Source organism: Lipotes vexillifer, unplaced genomic scaffold (genome assembly GCF_000442215.2).
Source record: "Lipotes vexillifer unplaced genomic scaffold, Lipotes_vexillifer_v1.1 scaffold217, whole genome shotgun sequence".
NCBI classification, from domain to species: domain Eukaryota; kingdom Metazoa; phylum Chordata; class Mammalia; order Artiodactyla; family Lipotidae; genus Lipotes; species Lipotes vexillifer.
The window spans coordinates 6,832,738-6,857,532 of record NW_006788200.1 but is presented as its reverse complement, the minus strand read 5'-3'; the positions used below and the strand labels follow the sequence as shown (position 1 = coordinate 6,857,532).

Here is a 24,795-nt window from a genome sequence, read left to right as displayed (position 1 = left end):
ACCACAAAATAAAAATTAAAAAAAAAATCAAACTGGGGACTTCCCTGGCGGTCCAGTGGTCGAGACTTTGCCTTCCAGTGCAGGGGTTGCGGGTTCGATCCCTGGTTGGGGAGCTAAACTCCCACATGCCTCGCGGCCGAAAAACCAAAACATGAAACAGAGGCAATACTGTAACAAATTCAATAAAGACTTTAAAAATGGTCCACATCAAAAAAAATCTTAAAAAAAAATCAAATTGTATATACTTAAATATTAAAAGAACAAAGGTAATTTTTAAAAACTAGTAAAGAGCAAATTAAACCCAAAGAAAGCAGAAGAAAAGAAAATAATAAAGATAAAAGCAGAAACCAATAATATTGAAGACAGAAAAACTAAAGAAAATCCGTGAAATGAAAAGATGGTTCTCTGAAAAAGAATCCAATCAAAAAATGGGCAGAGGACCTAAATAGACATTTCTCCAAAGAAGACATACAGATGGCCAAGAGGCACATGAAAAGACGTTCAGCATTGGTAATTATTAGAGAAATGTAAATCAAAACTACAATGAGATATCACCTCACACCTGTCTGAATGTCTGTCATCAAAAAACCCACAAACAGGGACTTCCCTGATGGTCCAGTGGTTAAGACTCCACACTCCCAATGCAGGGGGCCCGGGTTCGATCCCCGGTAAGGGAACTAGATTCCACATGCTGCAACTAAAAGCCCCGCATGCTGCAATGAAGATCCCGTGTGCCACAACTAAGACCCAGCACAGCCAAATAAATGTATATATTTTAAAAATCCACAAACAAATGCTGGAGAGGGTGTGGTGGGAATTTACATTCCCACTATTGGTGGGAATGTAAATTGATACAGCCACTGTGGAGAACAGTATGGAGGTTCCTTAAAAAACTAAAATAGAACTACCAAATGATCCAGCAATCTCACTCCTGGGCGTATATCTGGAGAAAAACATGGTCCGAAAGGATACATGCACCCCAGAGTTCATTGCAGCACTGTTTACAGTGCCCAAGACATGGAAGCAACCTAAATGTCCGTTGACAGAGGAATGGATAAAGAAGATGTGGTACATATATACAATGGAATATTACTCAGCCATTAAAAAAAGAACAAAATAATGCCATTTGCAGCAACATGGATGGACCAATGGACCTAGAGATTGTCATACTGAGTGACGTAAGTCAGACAAAGAGGAATATTGTATATCGCTTATATGCAGAATCTAAAAAAAAAAAAATTGATGCAAATGAACTTATTTACAAACCCCAAACAAACAAACAGACTTAGAGAATGAACTTATGGTTACCGGGGGCGGGGGCGGGGGGAAGGGTTGGGTGGGGAGGGATAGTTAGGGAGTTTGGGATTGACTTGTACACACTGCTATATTTAAAATGGATAACCAACAAGGACCTACTGTATTAGCACAGGAAACTCTGCTCAATATTATGTAACAACTTAAATGGTAAAAGAATTTGAAAAAGAATAGATACATGTATATGTATAACTGAATCACTTTGCTGTACACCTGACACTAACAACATTGTTAATCAACTATACTCCAATATAAAATAGAAAGTAAATGAGAAAAAAAAAAGAAAAGCACTTATTAGCCCAGCCGCTGAGGGGGCTTTCTGGGGGCTTATTGGTAAGAACATGAGGAGAAGCAACTGTCAGTCCGGGTAAAAGCTACTCTTTGCTAATACCTCTTGCCTTGGTAAAGGCGACACCTTTATTAGGTGGTGGTTGGAACAGCAGCCAGAGGAGATCAGCCTGCCCTTGGGCACCTGCACCACTGTTCCCTAGCAACGTGCTCTAGCCACGATGGACTTTTATGCTGGCAGATGGAAGTCAGATCTTGGTTGGCAAAGCCTTCTCTCTGGAGAAACTAAAACTCATAGAAAAGATACACCTTAACTAAGGTGTAGTTGGACTTTATTCCTTTTATCTCACCTTGCCTGGTACAATAGGGTAATTAATCTATCATTTGTTTTGAGTATGTTTAATTTCTTTATTGGTTTATTAAGAGACATCCTGTAGTCTCTTGGCTAGTGAAATTATTATAATTCCCACAGTGAATCTGTGTTAAATAAATTGCAAAGACAAAAAAAAAAAAAAAGAATTACAGATCAGCATCCCTCATAAATGATGAGGTTGGGGGGCTTGGGGAGGGGAGATCTTGGAGGCTGTGGTAAGTACTTCAGATTTTTCCGCAGTCCCTAGTAAAATCTTCAGTGCGAGCTCCTCGACAGAATATTAGCAAATTGAATGTAGCAGTATATAAAAAGATACATCATCACCAAGTGACTGTTTATCCTGGGAATACGAGACTAGTTCAACTCAAATCACCACATAAATAGACTAAAGAAGAAAAAGCCACATGATCATCTCAATAGATGCAGAAAGAACATTTGACAAAATTCAGTATCCATTCTTAATAAAAACTCTCAGCAAATCAGGAACATAAGAGAACTTCCTTAACCTGATGAAGGGAAACCACATAAAAACCTACAGCAAACCTCAAACTTTAAATAGTCAAAGACTGACTTCTTTTTTTCTAAGATTGGGAACAAAGCAAGAATGCCGACTCTCACCTCTCCTTTTCAATATTGTACAGGAAATCCTGGGCAGTGCAGTAAGGCAAGAAAATGAAATAAAAGGCATACTGAATGAAAAAGAAGAAATAAAACTGTCTCTATTCACAGATGACACAATTGTCAGTGTAAAAAAATCCCATGGAATGTACAAAAAAATCTCCTAGAAATAGCAATACGTTTAACATGCTCCTGAGGTCAACATACTGTATTTCTATATACAACTGGGAATTGAATTTAAAAAACAAACATTTACAATAGCAATGAAACAAATGAAATATGTATAAATCTAGCAAAGTAATATGCAGGGTTTTTATGCTGAAAACTACAAAACACTGATGAAAGAAAGTTAAAAAATCTAAATAGAGAGACACACTGTGTTCATGAGTTGGAAGACTTAATATTGTTAAGTCCGCCCCCTAAATTGACCTATAGATTCATTGCAGTCCCAAGTAGGAATTTCTTAGATATCAAGAGTCTGATTTGAATATATGGAAATGCAAAGGAATTGGAATCGCTAAAACAACCTTGAAAAAGAGGAATACAGGACTTCCCTGTTGGCGCAGTAGATAAGAATACGCCTGCCAATGCAGGGGACACGGGTTCAAGCCCTGGTCCAGGAAGATCCCACATGCCGCGGAGCAGCTAAGCTCGTGTGCCACAACTACTGAGCCTGCGCTCTAGAGCCTGCGCACCACAACTACTGAGCCCACGTGCCACAACTACTGAAGCCCGCATGCCTAGAGCCCGTGCTCCACAACAAGAGACGCCCACGCACTGCAACAAAGAACAGCCCCCACTCGCCACAACTAGAGAAAGCCTGTGCACAGCAATGAAGACCCAATGCAGCCAAAAATAAAATTAAAAAAACTTAAAAAAAAAAAAAGGAATACATTTGGAGGACTCATACTAGCTGGTCTTAAGACTTACTACAAAGCTATAGTAATCAAGACTGTGGCATTGGTCAAAGAATAGACACATAAATCAATAACTCACAACAGAGTTCAGAAATAGACCCACACAAATAGTTAATTGAGTTGACAGTGCAGAGACACTTCAGTGGAGAAAGATTCGTCTTCAATAAATGGTGTAGCAACAACTGGACAGCCATGTTTTAGGAAATGAACCTTGACCTATACCTGTCATCTTATACAAAATTTAACTCAAAACCAAACATAGACCTAAATGAAAAATTATAAAACTTTTAGAAGAAAACAGGAAATAAATCTTTGTGACCTTGTGTTAGGCAGAGTTCTTAGCTACAACACCAGAAGCACAATTCATAAAGTTAAAGATTGATAAATTGAACAACATCAGAATTAGAAACTTGATCTGTGGAATTAAGAAAATAAAAAGACAAGCCAAAAACAGGGAGAAAATACTTGCAAATTATATATCTGACGAAAGTCTTATGTCCAGAATATATAAAGAATCCTCAAAACAAGAAAATAGTCAACTCAGTTTAAAAAAATAAAGATTTGAAAAGACATTTCACCAAAGTAGATATACAAATGACAGATAAGCAAATGAAAAGATGCTCAGTGTCATTAGTTGTTAGGGAAATGCACATTAAAACCACAACAAGACACCTATTAAATAGACACCTATTAAAGTGGCTGGGAAAAAAAAAAAACCTGAACACATGCTGACAATACCACATGCTGGTGAGGATGCAGAGCAACTGGAATGCTCATATGTTATGGTGGGAACACAGATGATGTGTTTCTAAAGAAGAAAAAGCCACATGATCATCCCAATAGATGCAGAAAGAATATTTGACAAAATTCAATATCCATTCCTAATAAAAACTCTCAGCAAATTAGGAACAGAAGGGAACTTCCTTAACCTGATGAAGGGAAACCACATAGAAACCTACAGCAGACCTCAAACTCAATAGTCAAAGACTGACTGCTTTTTTTCTAAGATTGGGAACGAAGCAAGAATGCCGGCCACTATGGAAAACAGTTTGGTAGTTTCTTATAAAGTTCAACATGTTCTTATCATACAGAATCCCAGTCTCACTCCTAGGTATTTACCCAAGATAAATAAAAATCTTTGTTTATACAAAAACTTGTACATGGATATTTATATCAACTTTATTTGTAACAAAACAAAACTAGAAACAATTAAAATGTTCCTCATCTGGGGATGGATGGACCAATGTGGTAATCCATGCACTGCTTCTGCTCCACAGTGAGAAAGAATGGACTGCTGATGCCCACAGCAAACACATGCGTCTCAGATGCATGCTGCTGATTGAAAGAAGCCAGACTCAAAAGGCTGCAAACCTTTTGCTTTATTTATGTGACAGTCTGGAAAAGGCAGAACTATAGGGAAAGCGTTTTGTCAGGACTTAGGGGACATTTCCACGACATTGGGGTAGCACAGGGGAATCTTGGGGAGGGCGTTGGAACTGTTTTGTATCTTGGTTGTGGTGGTGGTTACACAACTCTACGCATGTGTCAAAACTCAGAATTGTGAACCAAAAAGTGAATCTTAATCCGTGTAAATTTATAGCTAAAAAATTTTAAGGTAATAAATACTCAGAACGTATCCTTTCCTAATGTTTGACTGTTATCTCTGCTCCTGAGATTACTTCCGTCTATTGCATCTAGTGGTGGAAACGCTTCTCTTCCTGCGCTTCTGTGCTTCTCTTCCCAGTTCCACCGTCAGGACACCGCGTGGGTGGCTGGAAATCTGATGTGGTGGGAGTATTTACACCATAGAAGTTGGGAAATGCTACAGACCAAGGCTTAATTTATTGTTTTGTTGATTGTCTAGACTTGAGAAAGTGATGACGAAAACGTTAATGCAAATTAAACTTAAAGTATGTCATCTATACATAGCACAAGAAATTGAGGAAATTGTCTTACAGTATTTGACAACTAGTACTGATTCAGCAAAGAGGTCACTCACTGACAAACAAGTAAAATTCTCACACATATATTTCTGTTGTTTTACTTCCTTACTCCTTAAGGTAAACAAAAATATCAACCAATATTCATGTCAGAACTAGACTGTTGGCTGAAACCATAGGTTGGCTATGGATGCAAGAGTTCAGCAAAAATCAAAGCCTCAGTGGAATTTAGAGTAAAGAATATTGCATATTTTGTTATTTGTGAATTGTGTGTTATAATTCCTTTATAGGAGTAAAATGTATAACAAAATGTATGGTTATATATGCAGTCTCTCCCAACCCCACCCTGAAAACCTGGTTGTTGCACATTATCGAGCAAACCACTGCTTAGGAGTCACTGGAAACAAGGAAGAGAAGAGGACCAAGGTCAGAGGCCTGGACCAGCTCAACATTAGAGATCAAGAGAAGAGCTGGTAAAGGATATCAGGAGCAGGGTAAGTGAAGGGTGTGGAGGTGGAAATCTAGCGAAAGTGTGACAGGGAAGGAGGGAGTGGCGGCCGGCTGCACATGCTGCTGAGAGAAGGGCTGGACCGTGTAGGGAGAATGGTGGCCGGCTGTGGAGATGGGATCTGAACATTCACCTGAGGAGCTCTGTGTAAGGGGAGGGGAGACATGGACTCAGAAAAGCTTTTTGTCTTTTTTTGTTTAAACTCTGGGAGCTATCAGAACTTTTTGTGTGTGCTGATGAGAATGATCTGGGGGGAAGGAAATCTTGGCAAGGCAGGAAATGGAGGGGAGAATTGAGGGGTAAAGTCCTTGAGTGGGCCAGGATCCAGTGACTAGTCAGGGGGTGGCCTTACCTGGAGAATTCCTGCATCCTGACAGGCAGAGTCCTGAGGACCTGTGCAGGGATGGGGCAGGTGTGGTGGGAGCGTGAGGGCGCTGCCGGCCTCCTTGAGTCAGCCTTCTGGGAGGAAGACTGGGGGCACCAGCCCCTTTGCTGCTGTCTAGGGCTCCAGAGGGATGGTCAGAACCTGGGCTTTAGAGGGACTGGATCTTGCGGCTGGGAGGAGGGGCTGGGCTGCTTTTGAGCTGTGTAACTTGGGCTCCGTGCCTGAGTCAGTTCCCACAACTGTGAAGTTTGAGGGGCAGGAATAGCAGCAACACCTCACAGGCTATAAACAAGCAATGGGGCGAAGGGGGTAAATGCCTGACGGGGGCCCTGGGCGTCCCCAGCATGTGGCCGCTCCTTTCTTCCTGCAGTGGGGTGGTGACCCTGGCCTGGCTAGAGAGCGGAAACTGTGAGGATTAAGGCTGCAGAGGGGAGGTGGGGCCTTTGAAGTGTCTGCCTAGGCTCTGTGGGAGGCGCTGCAGGGCAGGGGGGAGGGCAGCTGGGCTCTGCCCACCCTGTGCACAGGTCGTGGCCAGAGCAGGTGTGTGGGGTGGCTAGGCCCAGAATGCCAGGCTGATGAGGCGCCGTCCGGCAGGGAGCTGGCCAGGCCTCACCGGAGGAGGTGTCATGGAGGGAGATGACACTAAGGGTCACCGCTGCCCTGGCTGAGAAGCAAGAAGCCTCAGGATGCTGAGGTGAGACAGTTCTCTTGGCGGTAGCCAAGGGGCAGGAGCAAGTCCCCCCAAGGACATGGTGAGGTGAGTCTCCCCTGAGCTCAGCCCAGGCCACGCCGCTTCCGATCATGGTCTCTGAGGAGGGCAGAGGAGGGTCTCAGGATTTCTGGGCAAGGCCTCTGGTGCCTCCTCAGTGACCTGTGCTCTGCCTTCTAGTATCTTCTGATAGATTGGTTTAAAGCAATGAATCACTCGAATGGTTCAACAGCTATTTGTCAAGCATGTGCCAGGCCCTCTGCTGGGCAATGGGGTGACCAAGACCAATGCCGTTTGCCCAAGGAATGCAGGACAGTCCTGTGAGGGCTGGCACCGTGACACCACGTGCCATGGCCAAGAGGGCCGAACCAAGGCCTGATGGGCAGGAATGGTTGTGGGCCACTGTTTCCCATTGTGGTATTGATACAAGGGATGATTTTAGGTGATGCATGAATGAGCATTTACTAAAATTATTTTAACGTGTATTAGAAAAAATGTAGCACATCAAACATGATTTCATAGATATTGCTTAGGAGGAGGCGAAGCTCAACAGAAGTCTTTTCAGGTAAATAATGGTATTAAGGTTGGGATGGCAAAGGTGCTGACTGGGACATGCAAGTGATGGGCTCACAGGGAGAGCACAGGTGTGTCCCAGGAATCGCTTCCAGGGGGCAGTGTGGGTACAGAGAGCAGGGTCACAGTGCCAGGCATTCTTGAGGCAGGCATGGGGGGCCCCAGAGCATTGTATGCAGAGGCTCAACTCTTGAGAAGCTTTTGGAAGCTTCCTTCGCCACCAGGTGGAGAATGGATAAAGGATGCTGGGGGCTGAGGGAGGTGGCTGTCCAGACGCGGGGTGGGGCTCAGCCTCTAAGAAGTAGATGGGCCGAGTGGGGAGTTAGACTGGATGGTAACCTGGCACTGGGGTGTAGGGCTGTAGGACATCAGCGGATGGAGTGAAGCAGCTGGGGACAGATGTGCATCTGAAGCCCGGAAGACAGTTTCGGGGTGTGACAAACTGATGGCAACAAAAGCCATGCAAATGTTCCAAGCGTCAGCATGGATTCTGAGTCAGCCAGGAGGAACAGCTGAGTAAAGGGAGGCCAGTGCCTATGGGCCTGGCCCCGCGAGGGATCCCCAGGGTGGCCATTATACTGTGTCCTGAGCCTTGGAGAGTCAGTGATAACAAAATAAGGATTCCCGTCCCTGTGAAGCTTACAATAGAAACAAATGGATGCGTAAATAGTTCAAAGCTATGAACAAGGAGGGGAGGGTAAGGATTTATCAGAGGAGGTCTTTCTGATAAGGGGACTTTTGACAAGACACCTGAAGGCGATCCTGAGAAGAAATAGGGGTCTCTGGGGAAAGTGGAGCCACAAGTGTAAAGGGCAAATGACAAAGATTGGTGAGAGGAAAGGCCAGAGACAACAAGAGGCCATACCTGTTATTTAGGACTCTGGCTTCTAGAATGTGGAAGCCACTGAAAGGTTTGAGCTAAAGGAATGACATGCTCTGACTTGTATATAGGGGTTACCGTGACTGCTGTGGGAGCAGGACCATCAGGGAAGCCTGGCGGCGGGTAGCCTACTGCAATGGTCTGTGCACAGACATGGGAGCCACCTCCTGGCATGTGCCCTCCAACCGTGGACCAGGGGTGGTCTGGGTCACCAGTAGAATACTGAAGGGATGACGTATTGCTTTTGAGATCAAGTTTTTATAAAACACTGTAGCTTCCATCTGGTTGCCGTTCTCTCAGATAATTCACTCTGGGGGGAGGCAGCTGCCATGGGAGGGCCCACCTGGCACGAACCGAAGGCTTCTGCCCACCTGCCATGTGAAAGAGCCTGGAAGTGGACCCTCCAGCTCACAAGCCTCCAGAGACTGCAGCCTCATAAGAGACCCTGAGTCAGAACCTCCCACTAAGCTGCCCCTGGATTCCTGACCTTCAGCAACTGTGAGGTGATATTTGTTGTCTTAGCTGCTAAGTTTCAGGGCAGTTTGTTACACACTAATAGAAATTAATGCAGTGATGAGGGCTTAGACCAGGTGATGGCAAGCGGAACTAGTGAGAAATAGTTGGACCCAGCATGTATTTCAAAGGGAAGAATCTGGACAGGTCCAGTTTGAGATACTTACGGAGACATTCAAGTGGAGACTTTAGGAAGCAAGCAGTTATAAAAGTCTAGTTCTGGGAGAAGTTGGCATTTGGATGGTATTTAAAGTCAGGAGTCTGGCTAAGATCAGGAATCAGCAGAAACAGAGAAGAGGCCCAGGGGCTGAGCCCTGGGACAGCGCAACTTAGAACAACTAGGAAGAGGAGGAGAAGGAGCTCCCGGTAAGGAAGACAGGAAACGAGGGCGAGGTGCTCTGGAGGGCAGGGGAGGAGCTGTCAGGAGGGAGGGCGTGTTCACCTGGGCCGCTGATAGGGTGAGGACAGTAAGATGGAATGGAGGATGGTGATAGGATGGTGGGGCAGAGAGCTGACTGGATGGCAGGGACGGAAGTGAGGAAGAGGAGACAAGAACTACACACATTTCTTTAGGGAGTTTTGCTTAAGTGGGGATGTTGGCTAGGAAGGACATGGGGTTGAGGAGGCTGGTTATCTTTAAGGCAGCCGTTACCATGGTATGGTTGCAAACTGATGGGGATGATTCAGCAGAGAGGGGGTGACATCCAGGGAGATGTCAAGGATGCCTCCGAGGTTCTGACCTGCACCTTGAAGCACGGACATGTGAATTCCCATTGTGGGCATGGCCTTCCCTGCTGAGCTGGCACGGAAGCTGCAAGGAGGTGCGGCCCTCAGCCTAGAGCCATAGGCATGGTCTCCTCACTGGGCAGTACCATCCAGGGAACGAGGGACAGCGGGAGGGCCCAGAGCACTGCAGATGCTGTAGGCAAATCCAGGAGATGTTTAATGTAAAACTCGACTCCACTGGAAGGCAAAGAAAAGGACTCTGGCCCCTTAGACTTAGTTTCATTTTGGACTTTATTGGGAAAAGTTAGTTAGTGTAAAAAACATTCAAATTCATAAAATTTAAATAAGAAAGTAAAATTATACCTTGTAGCTATAGTAATCACAAATAAGGTAAGTCTAAATTACTGCCTAAGCAAACACTATTTTGTCAGGCTTCCCCCATAAGCCCAAGGCAGGAAACACTGCAATTATTAGAATTGAGCCCAATGATGAATTTGCATTGCATTTGAAGCTGAAGAAAGGGAAAAAGCATGTTCTGATTACAGCATCACAACATTCTAGCCTGAAAAAAGCAACTTTATTAATGTCCTGCAGCAGAGTACATTAGTTATTGTAACCATGCATTAAAATTCTCATGTCATAAAGAGAGTAATCAGTTTTCCTCATGATACATTTATGTTTGACTCAGTTTCGTGTTGTTTGATCCTCTGAAGACCTTTCTGGGAATGTTCCTTTTTCCAGGGCCTCCTAAGATGCCCAGGTTGCTTACTCTGGGTCATCTTTGGTCATTTAATACCAGTCGAACTGGTGGAAGCCCTCTCCATGAACCAGGATGGAGTCAGACCCCCTTCTCTCAAACCCTACAGCTGCCACCACTAGGAGGACAGGCATCTCAACTTGGTCAACAGTGTTACTAAGAAGTTAATGTGGGATTCTCTTTGGTTATGGAATTTTTACGCTTATAAAAAATATAGCTAGATATATGCTCCTGAATTCTAAAAGTAAAGTACTTTTGACTGACTTAAACACAAGTATGTCTTTGCAAAATTCACCAGCTTGGCCAGGTCTGAAATCTATTTTCCTATGGAATCTAACATCAGTGTTCTATTTGGCAAATACACGAGTGAAGAACAGTGACAGATCTTTAGAAGCCCTGAGGGCTGGGGGCAGCCTTAGATGCTGTCCATGGCTTTGAACTCACTGAGGGCCTGCACAGGGTTCACATGCTTCTTCTGAGATGCCCTCTTAATCTTGGTCTGTGTCTCATCCTGTTTCTCCCTCTTCACCAAGGGCTTTTTCTCAGGCGCCTTCATCTTCCACGACACAGCAGGGAGGTTAAGGGAAGCCATCCCCTGAGACTTCTGGTATTTGGTGGAGGCCACATAGGACGCCTTCACTGTCTGCACCACAGCGTTCATCAGGTTCTTAGCAGCTTGGATCAGGGACATGGCGCTGTCCACCTAAGAGGCAGAAAGGTAGGTGAGGAGCACAGGCCTGACCTCCAACCCCACATGTACCCAGGGGCCTGGGTCTAGGTACCGGAGGGCCTGGACCCTCTGGTCCAGCCGGAGGCTATCAGTCCCTGGCAGGGGAGTCCCCACTCCTCCTGGACCAGGACAGGGCAGGGCAGCCGCCCTGCTCCTTATTGGCTCTCCCAATGACTGGGTGCTCTTATCCAAATACCCTGAAAATGCCTGTGTTTCAGGTCTTTTGAAGAAGGAAGGAGTGATATAAACCTAAGGTACCATTACCTTACCTGCCCCACCCCTCAACAAGTTTTCATTCACTCAAGTTGGGGGAGGATCTGCCGAAATCTTTTGAGTGATGGCAGAGCTATAACCATAAGCACCAAGAACAGCCACAGACAGCCATGGTGCAGGGGGAGATGGCAATAAGTCAGCCTCCTAGACAGAGACCACCCCCCACCCCCAGTGCTTTCAGTAATGACCCAGGGAGTCTCCTCTCTAATTCAGAGAATATAGATAATTGCTCCCCAGAGACAGGGTCATTTATGTTGTAGCAGGTAAACAAATGGTATGAGTATGTCCAACATGCCAAGTCTTCTTTGAAAGGAAATTCTGTGGGGTTTAGCAGAAGCCACAGGGCTTCAGTGGAGCGAGATGTCCTCTTTCCCCTGCCCAAGGTGACAAGGGGTCCAGAACTGTGACATGGTAAACAGACAAGGGAAGAGATACTACTTGGGAACTCTGAGAGTGGAGGGGGTGTGAGAAAGCCTACATGCCATCTCTGCAATTTCTGAACAGGCTCAGTTCTCTCTGGGGGAAGAAAAGCAATGAAGACAAAAATACTTTTACCTATGGGGTGGTCAACAAAGGGGAAGAGGCAAGCACTGTAAGAGCTCCTAGCTGTCACCAACCATGCTAAGCAGAGCTGCAGTCCTGCAGGAAGTAGCCAATGTGCAGCCCTTGGCCTCTGAGGACCAAGAGGAAACTTCCAGTTTTCCCACAGCACACTTCCTAGCACGTTCCCACTGACCAGCTCTCTTCACAGATGGAACTTACCCCGGAGACAACCAGCTCCCCACCGAGGTTCTGCACCTCAGCCTTGACTTTGCTGCAGATGTTGAGCTGGTGGCAGTAGAGGGCGATGCGCTGCAGGTAGGCCAGCAGGTCCTGCTTGCAGGCTGAGTCTGGGCACTGACGGGAGAGCGGAATTAGCACCAAGCACTCTGAGCCTGGCCCAAACACACCCACCCCCACAGATATTTCTGAAAGGCTCAGTGTGCCACCAGCTCTTCACTCCTTGCTTGAGCAAAGAGCAAGAGAAGAGTTACCCAATTACCTGGGGCCATGATAGCCCTAGGCTACTCTCTGCTGCAGCCCCTGCCCCTAGCCCCTAAAGGTGAAAAATAGCCTCAGCAAGTGAGAGTCTGGTTCTGGAGAAAAGTGAGAGTGCTGTGAGCTAGGTGATAACCATCCAAATAGCTCTTCTGCTCAAAGGGACTTTATCTGCTCAGTTATGATGCACTCTGTAAACACCTGATGAAAGGAGAGTCATTTTAGGCAAAGATGGAGAACGGGTGAGTCAACCAAAGCAAGAAGAGCACGTGGGAGCCGTGGGGTCCCGACCAGTCACAGGGAAATGCCTGTCTTGCTGCCAAAGCTCAGGGCCAACTTCGGAGACTTCACCCAAAGAAGGAACAGAGCACCTCTCAAGCGTTTATGCAAAAACCTCCCTCCTGTGAGGCTGGGGTGCAGACCATGCTGGAGATTTAGAAGTTTATTCTAAGAAGGTACTGAAGCATGGCAGAGCCATACCTCATTTGCATTTTAAGATGATCATATAAGAAGACTGTGTTGGCAACTGTGTGGAGGCTGGAGTGCAGAGGAGAGAGCAGGAAATCAGTGAGGAGAGGCCACAGTTGTGCAGGCGTGGGCCATGCATGTCAGGACTCAGCTTGGGGGCTGCTAAGAGGGAAGGACCAGATAGATGGTGTTGAGATTCGTGTGGCCAGTAGAAGCACCAGGGCTGAGTATCGGTTATTACATGAAAGAGGGGAGTTGAGGATACTTCCCAATCTTTGGCTTGAGCAATGAGAAACCACTGTCACTTGTCCCGCAACCCCAACACAGGCTGAGCGTGTGGATACTTCAGGGAAAGGAGTGGGAAGGGTTTGTAATTACAGCTGATAATATCTTGGAGCATCAAGGGAAATATATTGTAAACTTTCCAGGAGGTAGGAACCACATTTTTTTGGACATATCGATACAGAGAATGAAGAGATGAAGGCTGGGTGATTGAGGACATAGATGTCTGTCCCCAGTTGGGCACGTCAGCCTTCCAAAAGCACTAGCCAAAAGGGCTCTTGATTCTCACATGAAATACTCCAATACTTCCACAAGAAGAGGCTCTTATACACCTAGTTTCAGTGTATTATTAGGGCTTGCAGAATTAGCTCCTGCCCAGAGCTGACATCCTGAAGAGATCTGAGAGATAATAAATAACAGTAAAGGCTGGTTTTAGCTGTCAACCAAAGGAAGATTTCAGGACATACACACCTGCTCCAGAGATGTGCTGTAATGCAAACTGGGCCTGCCTTATAAAACTTGTCAAAGAAGAAGCAGGAATACAGAAATCCTTTAAAACTCTATGCTGATGTTAGTCAAGCGGGTTGACGAGTTAAGAACAATTTTTGAGATGGGAAAAGTACTGTGTCTCATGAAAAACACTGTTACCACCGCTGGGCTGCCCGAGTCCCAGGATGAACTTCAAGGCCCATGTGGCAAGTCTGTCACTTACATGGTCTGCGATGGTACGGCCAAGCTTATCCATCCGGGATCCCGCCTCAGCAATTTTCTTGGCGGCACTGATCACATCTGATGTGTTTTTGAGCGGTCCTTTACCTCTGAAAAAAGGGAACAAGAATGATCGTAACTGAAGCCCTCGTAGGTGGAGATGAACAGAAAAGTGTGTACAGAGCAGCACGTCCTGCCTGTGTGAGGTGACCTGCAGGGAGGGGGCAGCCCTCCGTGTAGCAGGTTGGGGCTGGGCACTGCTCACCGGGTAAAGTCCGTCATCTCCATCATGATCATGCACATCTGCTTGGCCAGCACAATGATGTCATTACCACTGTCGTCCCACTTGGACACTTCGGCATCCAGCTTGCTCTTTTCTTCCTGGAAGCTGGCCACCTGTTCCGCAATCTTTGCTTTTTGCTCCTGGGGAAGCTGAGCCATGATCGCCTAAAATCAGAAGCCCAGGAAGCTCTTACATAAAGAGAATATGAAGTTCTCACAGTGCATTAGCCAAGAATATTTCCACCAAGCAATCTATGACACAGGTAGGCTAATGCTTTAATAGGTTTCATTTTGCCTGAAGAGCCATTTTGCACCGAAGTTTACAGCAGCCTGAATTCCCGACCCACTTTCAAGAACAAGTTTTAGTGTGGAGAAAAACAGGGTATGAGGGGTTGAAGGCCAGTGCAGAAGCTCCATGATCACGCTTGCACAGGGACAGAATCAGCTTAACTTAATTCTTTAAAAGTTTCATCCTCTGAAATGAAGTAAGTCAGGCAGAGAAAGACAAATATCATATGCTAGCACTCATATGTGGAATCTACCGATAATTTAAAAGAAAAGATGCAAATGAACTTATTTACAAAACAGAAACAGACTTACAGATATGGAAAACAAACTTACGGTTACCAAAGGGGAAACGTGTGTGGGGGCAGGGGGATAAATCAGGAGCTTGGGATGAACATACACACACTACCACATATATATCTCTTATGAAAGATAACCAACAAGGAACTACTACTGTATAGCACAGGGAACACTACTCAATATTCTGTGATGACCTATATGAGAAAAGAATCTAAAAAAGAATGTATAACTGAATCACTTTGTTGAAACTAACAACACTGTAAATCAACTATACTCCAATAAAATTAAAATATTTAAAAAAATAAACTTCATTTGAACCTTAAAAAAAAAAAAATTTCATCCTCTGCCTCCTGCCATGGGGAGAGGAGATGAGGGAGGGGCTAATACATGGAGTCCTTTCCGTGGCAGGCCCGGTGGCTGTAATATATCTCCAACTTTTCAAGGTGACCCAGAAGTAGTTTTAGAATGTGAATTTTTTTTTTTTGTGGTACGCAGGCCTCTCACTGTTGTGGCCTCTCCCGCTGCAGAACACAGGCTCCGGACGCGCAGGCTCAGCGGCCATGGCTCACGGGCCCAGCCACTCTGCGGCATGTGGGATCTTCCCGGACCGGGGCACCAACCTGCGTCCCCTGTATCGGGAGGCGGACTCTCAACCACTGCGCCACCAGGGAAGCCCAAAATTTTAAAGAAGGCAAGCAGGCAGGCAGAAGAGAACCTGCTGCAGAGTATACTTTTTAGGTACTTGAGACGGCATTTAAACCTTATCACTGCAGCACCTGGAGGCCTGTTGCCCACCTCAAGTCACAGACGCAGGGCCTTGGGCTCCTCTCCACTCAGCTTCCCAAAATGCTTAGGACCGAGTGAGGCTTAAAGCAGGCATGTTCCCGCTGTTCAAAATATCTTCTAAGGGGTGAAAAAGACTCCTTAGTAATATTTCTTGGCACCCTCCCCAAAACATAAATGCAGTTGATTGAAGATTTAATGACTTAAATGAATGCAATGGCTCTGATTTTCTTGAATGTACCACTGTTATTTTTTTTAACCCATGAATAATTAAATAGTTCATGCCCATGGTATCATTGAGATAGGCAAAGACAGCAATCTTTTTTGAATTTCACTGTCCTATTAACAAACATTGCATTGACTAGATCCTAGGGCTTTCCTGACTCAGGGCGCTTCACAAACCAAAGCTTCAGGGCCCAGCTGAGAAGATGTTTTGGATGAACCTACAATTGACTAGCAGGTGCCACTACTTAGGATAACTTCGGTCCTACTGCCAGAGAAAACGAGAGGAAAAATGGTGTTCTCAATAATGAGAGTGTTTTCCTGGAAAAGAAAAAGCCAAGAACAGAGAGGGACAGGGAGGGTCTGCAGGACAAGTTAAGCTTGGTCCTTACCCGGGCACTCTGGCCAGCTATCAGCTGATCGTCTTCTGTCTGGACGCTTGTCCTGCTTCTGACATCGAAGTCTTCCGTCTCGAAGTCCGAGTCATCCAGCTCCTCAGGGGTCTGCCACCGAGACAGGAATCACAAGTCAAACACAACCCTAGGCCTCCAGCTTCCCCAGGCCTCTGGGCCCACAGCCTGATGTACAGACATCCAGAATTTTCTGCAGTTATTTCAAACAGTTGTGAGGAATAAAGTTAAAATCGCTCGGTATTTGTCTGAGACCCTGCTTTAGCTCATGCACGTGCCAGGCAGCCCATTCAACAAACAGCAAGCAAAGGCACCACACCAGCACTTCCCAAAGGACACAGGTCCTTTATGGGGTTGAGGGTTTCAGTTTCTACCAATGAGTCAACACTCTTTGCTTGACCAAGGTTTTCACTTCTTAACGTACTTCTCCAACACCTGCATCTTAAGACAAAGGTGAGAGTTGTCCTGGGTGGAAAAGGTACTGTATTAAAAATAGCAGTTTCATACAACATTAAGCAGATTCTTATAACTTTCCCATTTTGTGACGAAAATTAAATGAATTAACTAATACTGGGACTTCTCTTAGGGTACCAAAGGCTGATTTGAGAGGTAAAAATAGGCAATGTATTTTTATGTACTTACTTTTATTAAAGAGAGAATATGGCAGATAAGGTCTGAATAAATACCAAAGGGGCCGATTACTGGTCCTACCTCTGCTTTAATTATAAAATAAAATTCTTATTTTGTACACTCTCCAGCCTCTCATGATTAGCTGCTGACTTAAAACATAATGTCATCTTCTGGAAGTTATCAGCAACAGGGCAGCAGGCAGAACAGCTGGGGTTGCCTCTTAGCCCAGCTGGCCGGCCTGTGACAGGAGGGCAGTGAGGCAAGTCCCTCATCTGCACCAGGACCTAATCCAAGCCCAGCCCAAGGGCTTCCTGTGAGGAAGCATCCAAAACTGCCCTGAGTATGTTGGGTTTGTACAGGTGCAAAGGCCAGGCCTGCCCCTCCATGAGGAGGTGAGGACAGCCAGGGTCACTCGAGGAGCCAGTGAGTCACACGGCAATGCAAGATCCTGGAGTCTTGCTGCCATTCACCATTTTAATCCTGAGGTCACAGACACTTGAGCCTCAGTCTGTGGAGGAGCTTTGTCAAAGGGGTGCCCTCCTAACAGGATGGCCACTTCCCCACCTTCCTCGATAGCCCATCACAGCCCCAAGAACTGTTCTTGCCAAGAAAACCAAATATCTCCTATTCGTTCATTCATTCACTGAATATTTGTGTGCCAAGCACTGTTCTAGGCACTGAAGGTACAAAATGACACAGACAAAAATCCCTGCTCTCACATATATTCTGATGGGAAAAATGACAAAAGTGAATCACATGACCTATTAGAAAGTGATCAGTGCTATAAGTAAGCAGTAGAGGAGGATTGTAATTTTATATCAGTGGTCAGGAAAGGTCTCATGAGAAGGTGACATTGGAGCACAGACCTGAAGGCAATGAAGGTGAGAGCACAGGAGGTACCTGGGGGAGGAGTGTTCCAGCAGGACGGAGTCACCAACAGAAAGGCCTGGGGAACTGGATGAATAGCAAGGCCACAGTAGGGGCTCAGCTCACTGCCCTTATGGCACAGTGTCAGCTGAAGCCCTGGGAGCAAAGGCCGGGGAGCAGTAGGAGATGAGGTCAGAGAGGTGACAGGTTCAGCTCCTCGAAGGCCTTGTGGGCCAGTGTAAGGACTGAATGACATGGCAGCCTTTGGGGAGTACTAAGCAGTAGATAACATGACCTAATTGAAGCTTAAAAGGATCACCCTGGGTGCTCTGTGGATGAGACTGTAGGCACCTAGGGATGCAAATAGGGAGACCGGCTGAGAAGCAAGCAATTGCATGAATCCAGGTGAGAGATGCTGGTGGCCTGGACCAGGGTAGGAACAGTGTTCAGAGTTTCTATTTATTGTGAAGGTAGATCCAACAGGATTTGCTGATAAATGAGATTCAGGGTTTGAGGCAAAAAGTGGAATCAAAGGTGAATCCAAGGTTCGGGCCTGAGCAAGTAGAAGACAGATTTGCCATCAACTGATACGAGAAAACAGGGTGGAGAGAGATGAGGAGCTCCCTTTGGGGAATAATAAGCTTGAGGTGCCTGTTAGACAAGTGAGAGGCAGTAGGCAAGGTGGCTAGATAAGTGTGGACCGCAGAAGAGTCAACCTCCTGCTGGTTTTCTCACGTCTTTATGCACCAGGGGAATGAGTACAGTCAGAAAAGAGAGAGGTGAAAAACTGTGCTACAGGGTGTACCAGTGGTAAGGGGCTGAGAAGATGAGGATAAACCAGCAAAGGAGACTGAGGAGGAGGGGGGCCAGGAGATTTTCTTATAACGGGAGAAATAATGGCACATTTGTATGCTGGGGGGAAGGTGCTGGAGGAAGAGAGAATGGGACCCAGTGCAGGGGACGGGCTCAGCCAGGAGCAGATGTTCTAACTGCCTCAGGATCCTCAGTGCAACAGGCACTGAGGCCAGACACGTAGGGTGGGGCACAGATGGGGAGGCAAGTGGGAAGGTATGAAATGCTCCCAGACTCTATGGCTGTGTGGGCGAGGCTGCATGGCATCAAGGGCCCCCTGACGGTCCTGGGTTCGGTGACCCCAGTCAGGGTGGCTGCACTTTTCCACACCATGCTCAGCAGGAGAAGGAATTTCACTAGGATTGTATTTTGCAAGGCAAACAAGAGGACAGAAAAGGGGGCAAAGGAGATTATACTGATGGACCAGACTCAATGCTAGAAAAGGAGTGAGGCAAGGACCTGAAGGGCTGAGTGAGGGTTGCAAGTGCGGAGGGCCAACCGGCTGAAGATCCTGATGGACTCAAAGGACTGTTGGGAGTCACAGCACCAGAGACAGTGAGCTGATGGAAGGGGGAAACCCGACACTGGGATGATGTAGATACTGGTAATGACAAGGACTGGGTAAGACTAGTCAAGTGAGGTTGAGGTTGGGGGAGGATAAGACATCAAGAAACCGAGAGGCCCGGGGGTTTGGAAGGATGATTCCTGAATTAAAATCAAGATAATATGGGAGGAGTTAAACCACTGCTGCCACAGACCTACTTTGCCCTTGCTCTGGGCCCTCCCAGCTGACCACACCCCAGGTTCTATCTCACCGAGCCTGCCAGGGCCTCTGTCATACTTGCGCTCCAATACAGCAGTAAGTGTGCAAGAAACAGCTACTACATGCCAGGCCCTGAGCTGAACACGTTACCTCTATTTCATCCCATTAAAACCACCAACACCATCATGTGAGTCTCAGAAAGATGAGGAAACTTGCTTAAGAGTCACAGATGTGAAGAGGAATCCAAGCTCCCTGCCTGTTTCCAGGGTGTGGTTTTCCACAACCTGACCTGCTTCCACAGAACAGGCCCTGGAATGTGCAGGCATCCTGGAGTGTGTGCAGTACCAGCTCACTTAAAACCCCGAAGGCATTAATCTCAAACACCCAGTGACTCCTCATTATCGTTTCTTCTATTTTCTAAGTGTCTGTCAGTATGCAAAGAACTCTGGAAATATAGGGCTGTGTTTTACCACCACCGGTACACCTGACCCAGGGATCCCTTCACACCACTGAGATCTGGCTGCTGGGTTTAACCTTGCATTCAACCGGGCTATGACCTGCTGAGCATGGGTTGCTCTCTAGCACAGCAGCAGCCGTGAAGAAAGCAAAAAGGCTCCCCCAACTCTCCCCCGCCACACTCCAGCATGTCCAGGTGACCTGGGCCTGCAGGGACAGCCATCAGCCAACCAGGCCATCCCTGAATTGTTCTCTTTCCTCCTCACCCCAGAGAGAAACGCAGTCTTGCCCAAACATTTCTACACTGCATACAGAATGGGTCCAGCCTAATGCACCAGCCTCAGAAATGGCCTCTGTTTCCACCTGAGGGGGTAAAAAGTGGGACAGAACCCCTGCCTACCTTGGGAGGTTTGACTAGCAACCCATGAAGGTGTAACTGAAACTCCCCTGACCTGACTAGATCGTCAGCATAGCAAAGCAGCTGTCTACTCAGCAGGCAGACCCTGCATTCCAACTGCTGGCTCTGTGGCTATGGCAGGGATGGCCCGAGCCTGGGGGAGGTCCAGGTGAGCCTGGGGGAGCTTGGCACAGGCTCTGCTCCCAGTTTCCAGAGCTGTTCATGCTCAGAACAGCATGTGAGGGATCAACTGCTATGGAAAGGGCAGCTGTGAGTCCCAGCGCAGCACACTGGGGATGATCACAGAGGAGTCAGTAGTTTCTCAAAACCCCTTTGTGCAGGCTAATCCACAGGGGGCCCTAGACGTTGTCTCAGATGGTGAGAACTGCTGCTGCCTCAGACAGGATGGGTCACATGGGGCCCAGAGCAGGTGGCACTTCCATTCAGCTACGGTGAGAGGGCTCAACACTTGGCCCCGAGCCCAGGAGTTGCCACAGCCCCTCATTCTCACCCTCAAAACCCTGGGGTTCTAGCATCCTGCCTGCCTGCCACCTTTGAGGCGAGGGGTGCTCCATGTAAAGAAGAGCTTCAACCTGCATTAAGGAAATACTCCCTTCTCTGAAATTAACTGATGAGCCTTTATTTTCTGTAGTTTCCCTCTAACTCAAACAGAAGCCTCATATTTGTGGCAATTGTTTAACTTGAAGTAAATCGTCATGGCCAACTCATGCTAGCTTCCCTTCTCAGCCCAAGTTTGGGCTCTAACTTGCAATTAAAAGTCATTTTAGACAACGTAATTAAATATATCTCATTCTAACAGCTTTTAGACTCATGGTTTTAACATATTGCCACTCATCTGCTGAGTTCCAAAATGATGCATTGCTCAAGTTTAGCAAATGATAAGAAAGAAGCTGTTAAAACATCTGAAATGCAGTTACTCACCCTTATCATCAACACCGCTTTCCTGATGTCCCGGATGCCATCGTACACCAGGCGTGAGGCATCGATAAACTCGTTCTCATCCATGGGCTGGGCGGGGTCTGAGCTGAGGGCTTCCACGGCCGCTTCCACTTGCTCGGTAAAACGTGGCATGACTGCGGAGAAGAAAGCATGGCAGATCCTGCTGGCCCTGCAAACATCATTGCTCTACCAGCCCTCCCTAAATCCCTCAGTTAGACACAGAGGCAGGGTGCATGATGAAGAGCCTCTGCTTCTACCTATGTGAGAAGTATTTATGGTTGAAATAAATCAAATGCTGTATTTTACAGACTCAAATCATCTTCTTTGTCTCTGGGCAGATTCTGCAACATAGGATTTACATGGTTGAGAACTAGGATTAACTTGAGGCCTTGCTAGAATGGGACCCTCCTTAATTTACTGTATTCACTGACAGGAGATATAACTCAGACGTTCATCTTAAAATAACTCCCATTATTAATCATGGGACACACATGAAGGAAATGTGTTTGTGAGGCCTTAATGTGGCTGATCAACTTCTCACAAATCTGACATACCTTCTAGAATTCTTGTCCTAAGACGGAACTGAGTCCCAGCGTCCTACTTCCTAACCACAGGGCCTGCACTAACTGGATGGCCTGGCCACCAGGCCATCTGTGTGTGGGGAGCATAAGGAAGGGAGGCTGCCCCCGCACCTGTGTTGGAGAGGAGCTTGGTGGCTTCCAGCACCTTCTCTGTGTAGACCCCTGGCTCATAGTTGTCCATCTCTGAGGTGACCACGTGAATGACCCGAGCAGCTCGGCCTCGAATTGCACCAGCTGTGCGGTCCAGCCCATCCACATCTTTCTCTTGGAGAGCAATGACACATTTGTTCACGTCTTCCAAAATGTGATTCTCTGAGGAACAAACAAAAAAAGCTGAATGAGGGAGGAGGCCTTCCACTAGAAGGGGACAACTGTAAGTTGGCATCTATTATTCATCGATAGCTCACTCTGTGCCAGCTACGGTGCCAAAAGCTTTACATGTATCATTTCACTCAAGAGACCGGATTAACTGTCCCACAGAAACTCAACCTCCAAGAATAACAATCTTTATTCCAGGTTTAAAAGAGAGAGACAGAGATGCCCATCTTTAAGGCACAGTTGTTTTAAGCCAGGCAGAAAATTCAAGATCACAGAATCCTTAATAATTTCTCCTTCCCTTAAATGATTTCACTGGTTTTACATCCCAAAGTCTAAATCAGAAGAAAAGGTTCACTGTAAGGTCTTATTCTCCCAGTTCCTTGCCCCTCCCTCCAGTAGATGCCGATGGTATTCAGACAAGCTACCAAGATGCCAGGACAGCTCTGGAACAGAAGGTCCTGGAAGGCAGGTTAAAGCCCCCTCTGGAGGGTGCTGAGGGACCGCCCCTGAGGCGAAACATTCAGTAAACAAACCACTCATGGGATGCAGGTGGGCCTGTTGTGTTATTTGAGGAAACCCTTGACTCCTGTTAAGCTGTCTAGTCGTAGAGCTGGATTTGGAGGACCCACCAAAACTATTTTTTTCCTCAAAGCAAAAAGCTTGGCAGTGGGTATTGGAAACAACAGAGTGAGAAGTCCGCTTCAACCTCATCTATAATAGCAAAGTGGAAGCAACCAAAATGTCCAAGAGCAGAGTGGGTAATAAATAATGGGCACTATACAGCCATTAAAATGGATGAGGTTGATATGTAGGGATCGACCCAGATGGGAAAGGGAATGTTCTCACCACCAGGAACTGCAGAGTCTACCAACAGACAGCCCAAGTGACAGGGATGCCCACAATCCATGGGGTGGGTGGGTGAGTGAGCAACACAAAGCCTCCAGGTCATTGCCTGCCCATTTCCTTCCAGCTTGGAAAGGAGCTTTCAAGACACGTAAGAACTCTTAGAAGCAGTGTCTGTTAAAGACATGCTCACTTCCTTAAACCAAGAAAGTACCTGGCACAATAGGTGAAAGACTAATGGTTCTGGTTTTTCTGGAAGAGACAGGACAATTAGGGCAAATGTAATCTGTTTAAGAAACACATCTGGGGCTTCCCTGGTGGTGCCATGGTTAAGAATCCGCCTGCCAATGCAGGGGACACGGGTTTGAGCCCTGGTCTGGGAAGATCACACATGCTGCAGAGCAACTAAGCCCGTGCACCACAACTACTGAGCCTGTGCTCTAGAGCCCGTGAGCCACAACTACTGAGCCCACGGGCCACAACTACTGAAGCCCACACGCCTAGAGTCCGTGCTCTGCAACGATAAGCCACTGCAGTGAGAAGCCTGTGCACTGCAACAAAGAATAGCCCCCGCTCACCACAACTAGAGAAAGCCCACATGCAGCAACGAAGACCCAACACAGCCAAAAATAAATAAATAAAATAAATTTAAAAAGAAAGAAAGAAAGAAACACACCTGGTCATTTCTTTGCCATCCCTGGTTACCTTATGCTTTGAACTGTCATTATCTAGACTGGTTCCTGATTTAATTCCCTTCCAAAGTCATTACTCTTCCCTCACAGCCTCTGCTAACATACTCAGCCAAGTTACATATGACAGTGTCTAGTGGTCACGATGCTATTTCCTCTTATCTCAAGGGGAGCGAGAGGCAAGTGATACTTAGTGGATTCAGCAAAGAATAGAGCCACCACAATGCCCTGCCTTTGGGCTTCAAGATCCCCTGTAGGCTCCGGGAACAAGGCCCTTCATTTTGTAGTTCCCAAGAGACTGCAGGAAGGGACTTGCACCCACAAAACTAAACATACTCTTACCTATGATCCAGCAATTGCACTCCTTGGTATTTATGCAGTGGAGCTAAAAACTTAAGTCCTCATAAAAACCTGCACACAGATGTTTACAGCAGCTTTATTCATAATTGCCAAAACTGGGAAGCAACCGAGGCATGTTTCAGTAGGTGAAATGAAAAACTGTGGTACATCCAGACAGTGGAATATTATTCAGCACTTAAAAAAAAAGTGCGATTAAGCTATAAAGAGACATGCAGGAAACTCGGGGGTTGCCAGGGGTTGGAGCAGGGAGGAATGAATAGGTGGAGCACAGAGGATTTTTAAGGCAGTGAAAATACTCAATGATGGATACATTTGTCCAAACCTATGAAGTATATACCACCAAGAGTGAACAGGAATGTATATTACGGACTTTGGGTGATAATGAGGTGTCAATGTAGGTTCATCAGTTGTAACAAATGTGCTACTGTCGAAGGAGATGTTGATAATGGGGGAGGCTGTGCGTGTGTGGCTGCCAGAAGTAGATGGAAAGTCTCTCTACCCTCCTCTTAATTTGGCTGTGAACCTAAAACTGCTCTAAAAGCCTTTTTAAAAAATAAAAATTCATCAATTAAAATAAATATCTTTCCAGGGAAAGCCAAAGTATAGTAAAAATTTCTACTGCAGGAGGGAAAAGTGAATTACAACAAGATAGCTAAGAAGACCATAATTTAGCATGTGCTAATTCAAAAATTAGGAGACTTGCTAGAATTTACACCATTGCACTACTGAAAGAGATAATGTATTAAACTTTTTTTTTTTTTTTTTGCGGTACGTGGGCCTCTCACTGCTGTGGCCTC

General features: G+C 46.3%; 1 protein-coding gene and 1 non-coding gene across 5 annotated transcripts in view; one reads left to right on the top strand and one right to left on the bottom strand.

Annotated features, from left to right (window-relative positions):
• The first annotated feature begins 604 nt into the window (after positions 1-604).
• On the top strand, positions 605-677 carry TRNAG-CCC (transfer RNA glycine (anticodon CCC)). The gene has a single exon. It is a non-coding gene; the product is annotated as a tRNA-Gly (tRNA).
• A 9,343-nt stretch (positions 678-10,020) lies between these two features.
• CTNNA1 (catenin alpha 1) overlaps positions 10,021-24,795 on the bottom strand; it is a 179,346-nt gene continuing 164,571 nt past the window's right edge. For 2 of the 4 annotated variants that reach the window (XM_007461428.1, XM_007461426.1), the window contains 7 exons: positions 21,900-22,100; positions 21,190-21,341; positions 16,265-16,375; positions 14,266-14,447; positions 14,005-14,110; positions 12,267-12,401; positions 10,021-11,204 (listed from right to left, as the gene is read on the bottom strand). In XM_007461428.1, the coding sequence (XP_007461490.1) occupies positions 10,917-11,204; positions 12,267-12,401; positions 14,005-14,110; positions 14,266-14,447; positions 16,265-16,375; positions 21,190-21,341; positions 21,900-22,100 (1,175 nt within the window). In that variant the 3' untranslated portion in view covers positions 10,021-10,916. The remainder of the gene's footprint in view (positions 11,205-12,266; positions 12,402-14,004; positions 14,111-14,265; positions 14,448-16,264; positions 16,376-21,189; positions 21,342-21,899; positions 22,101-24,795) is intronic. The other 2 variants (XM_007461427.1, XM_007461429.1) reach the window with 2 other exon arrangements.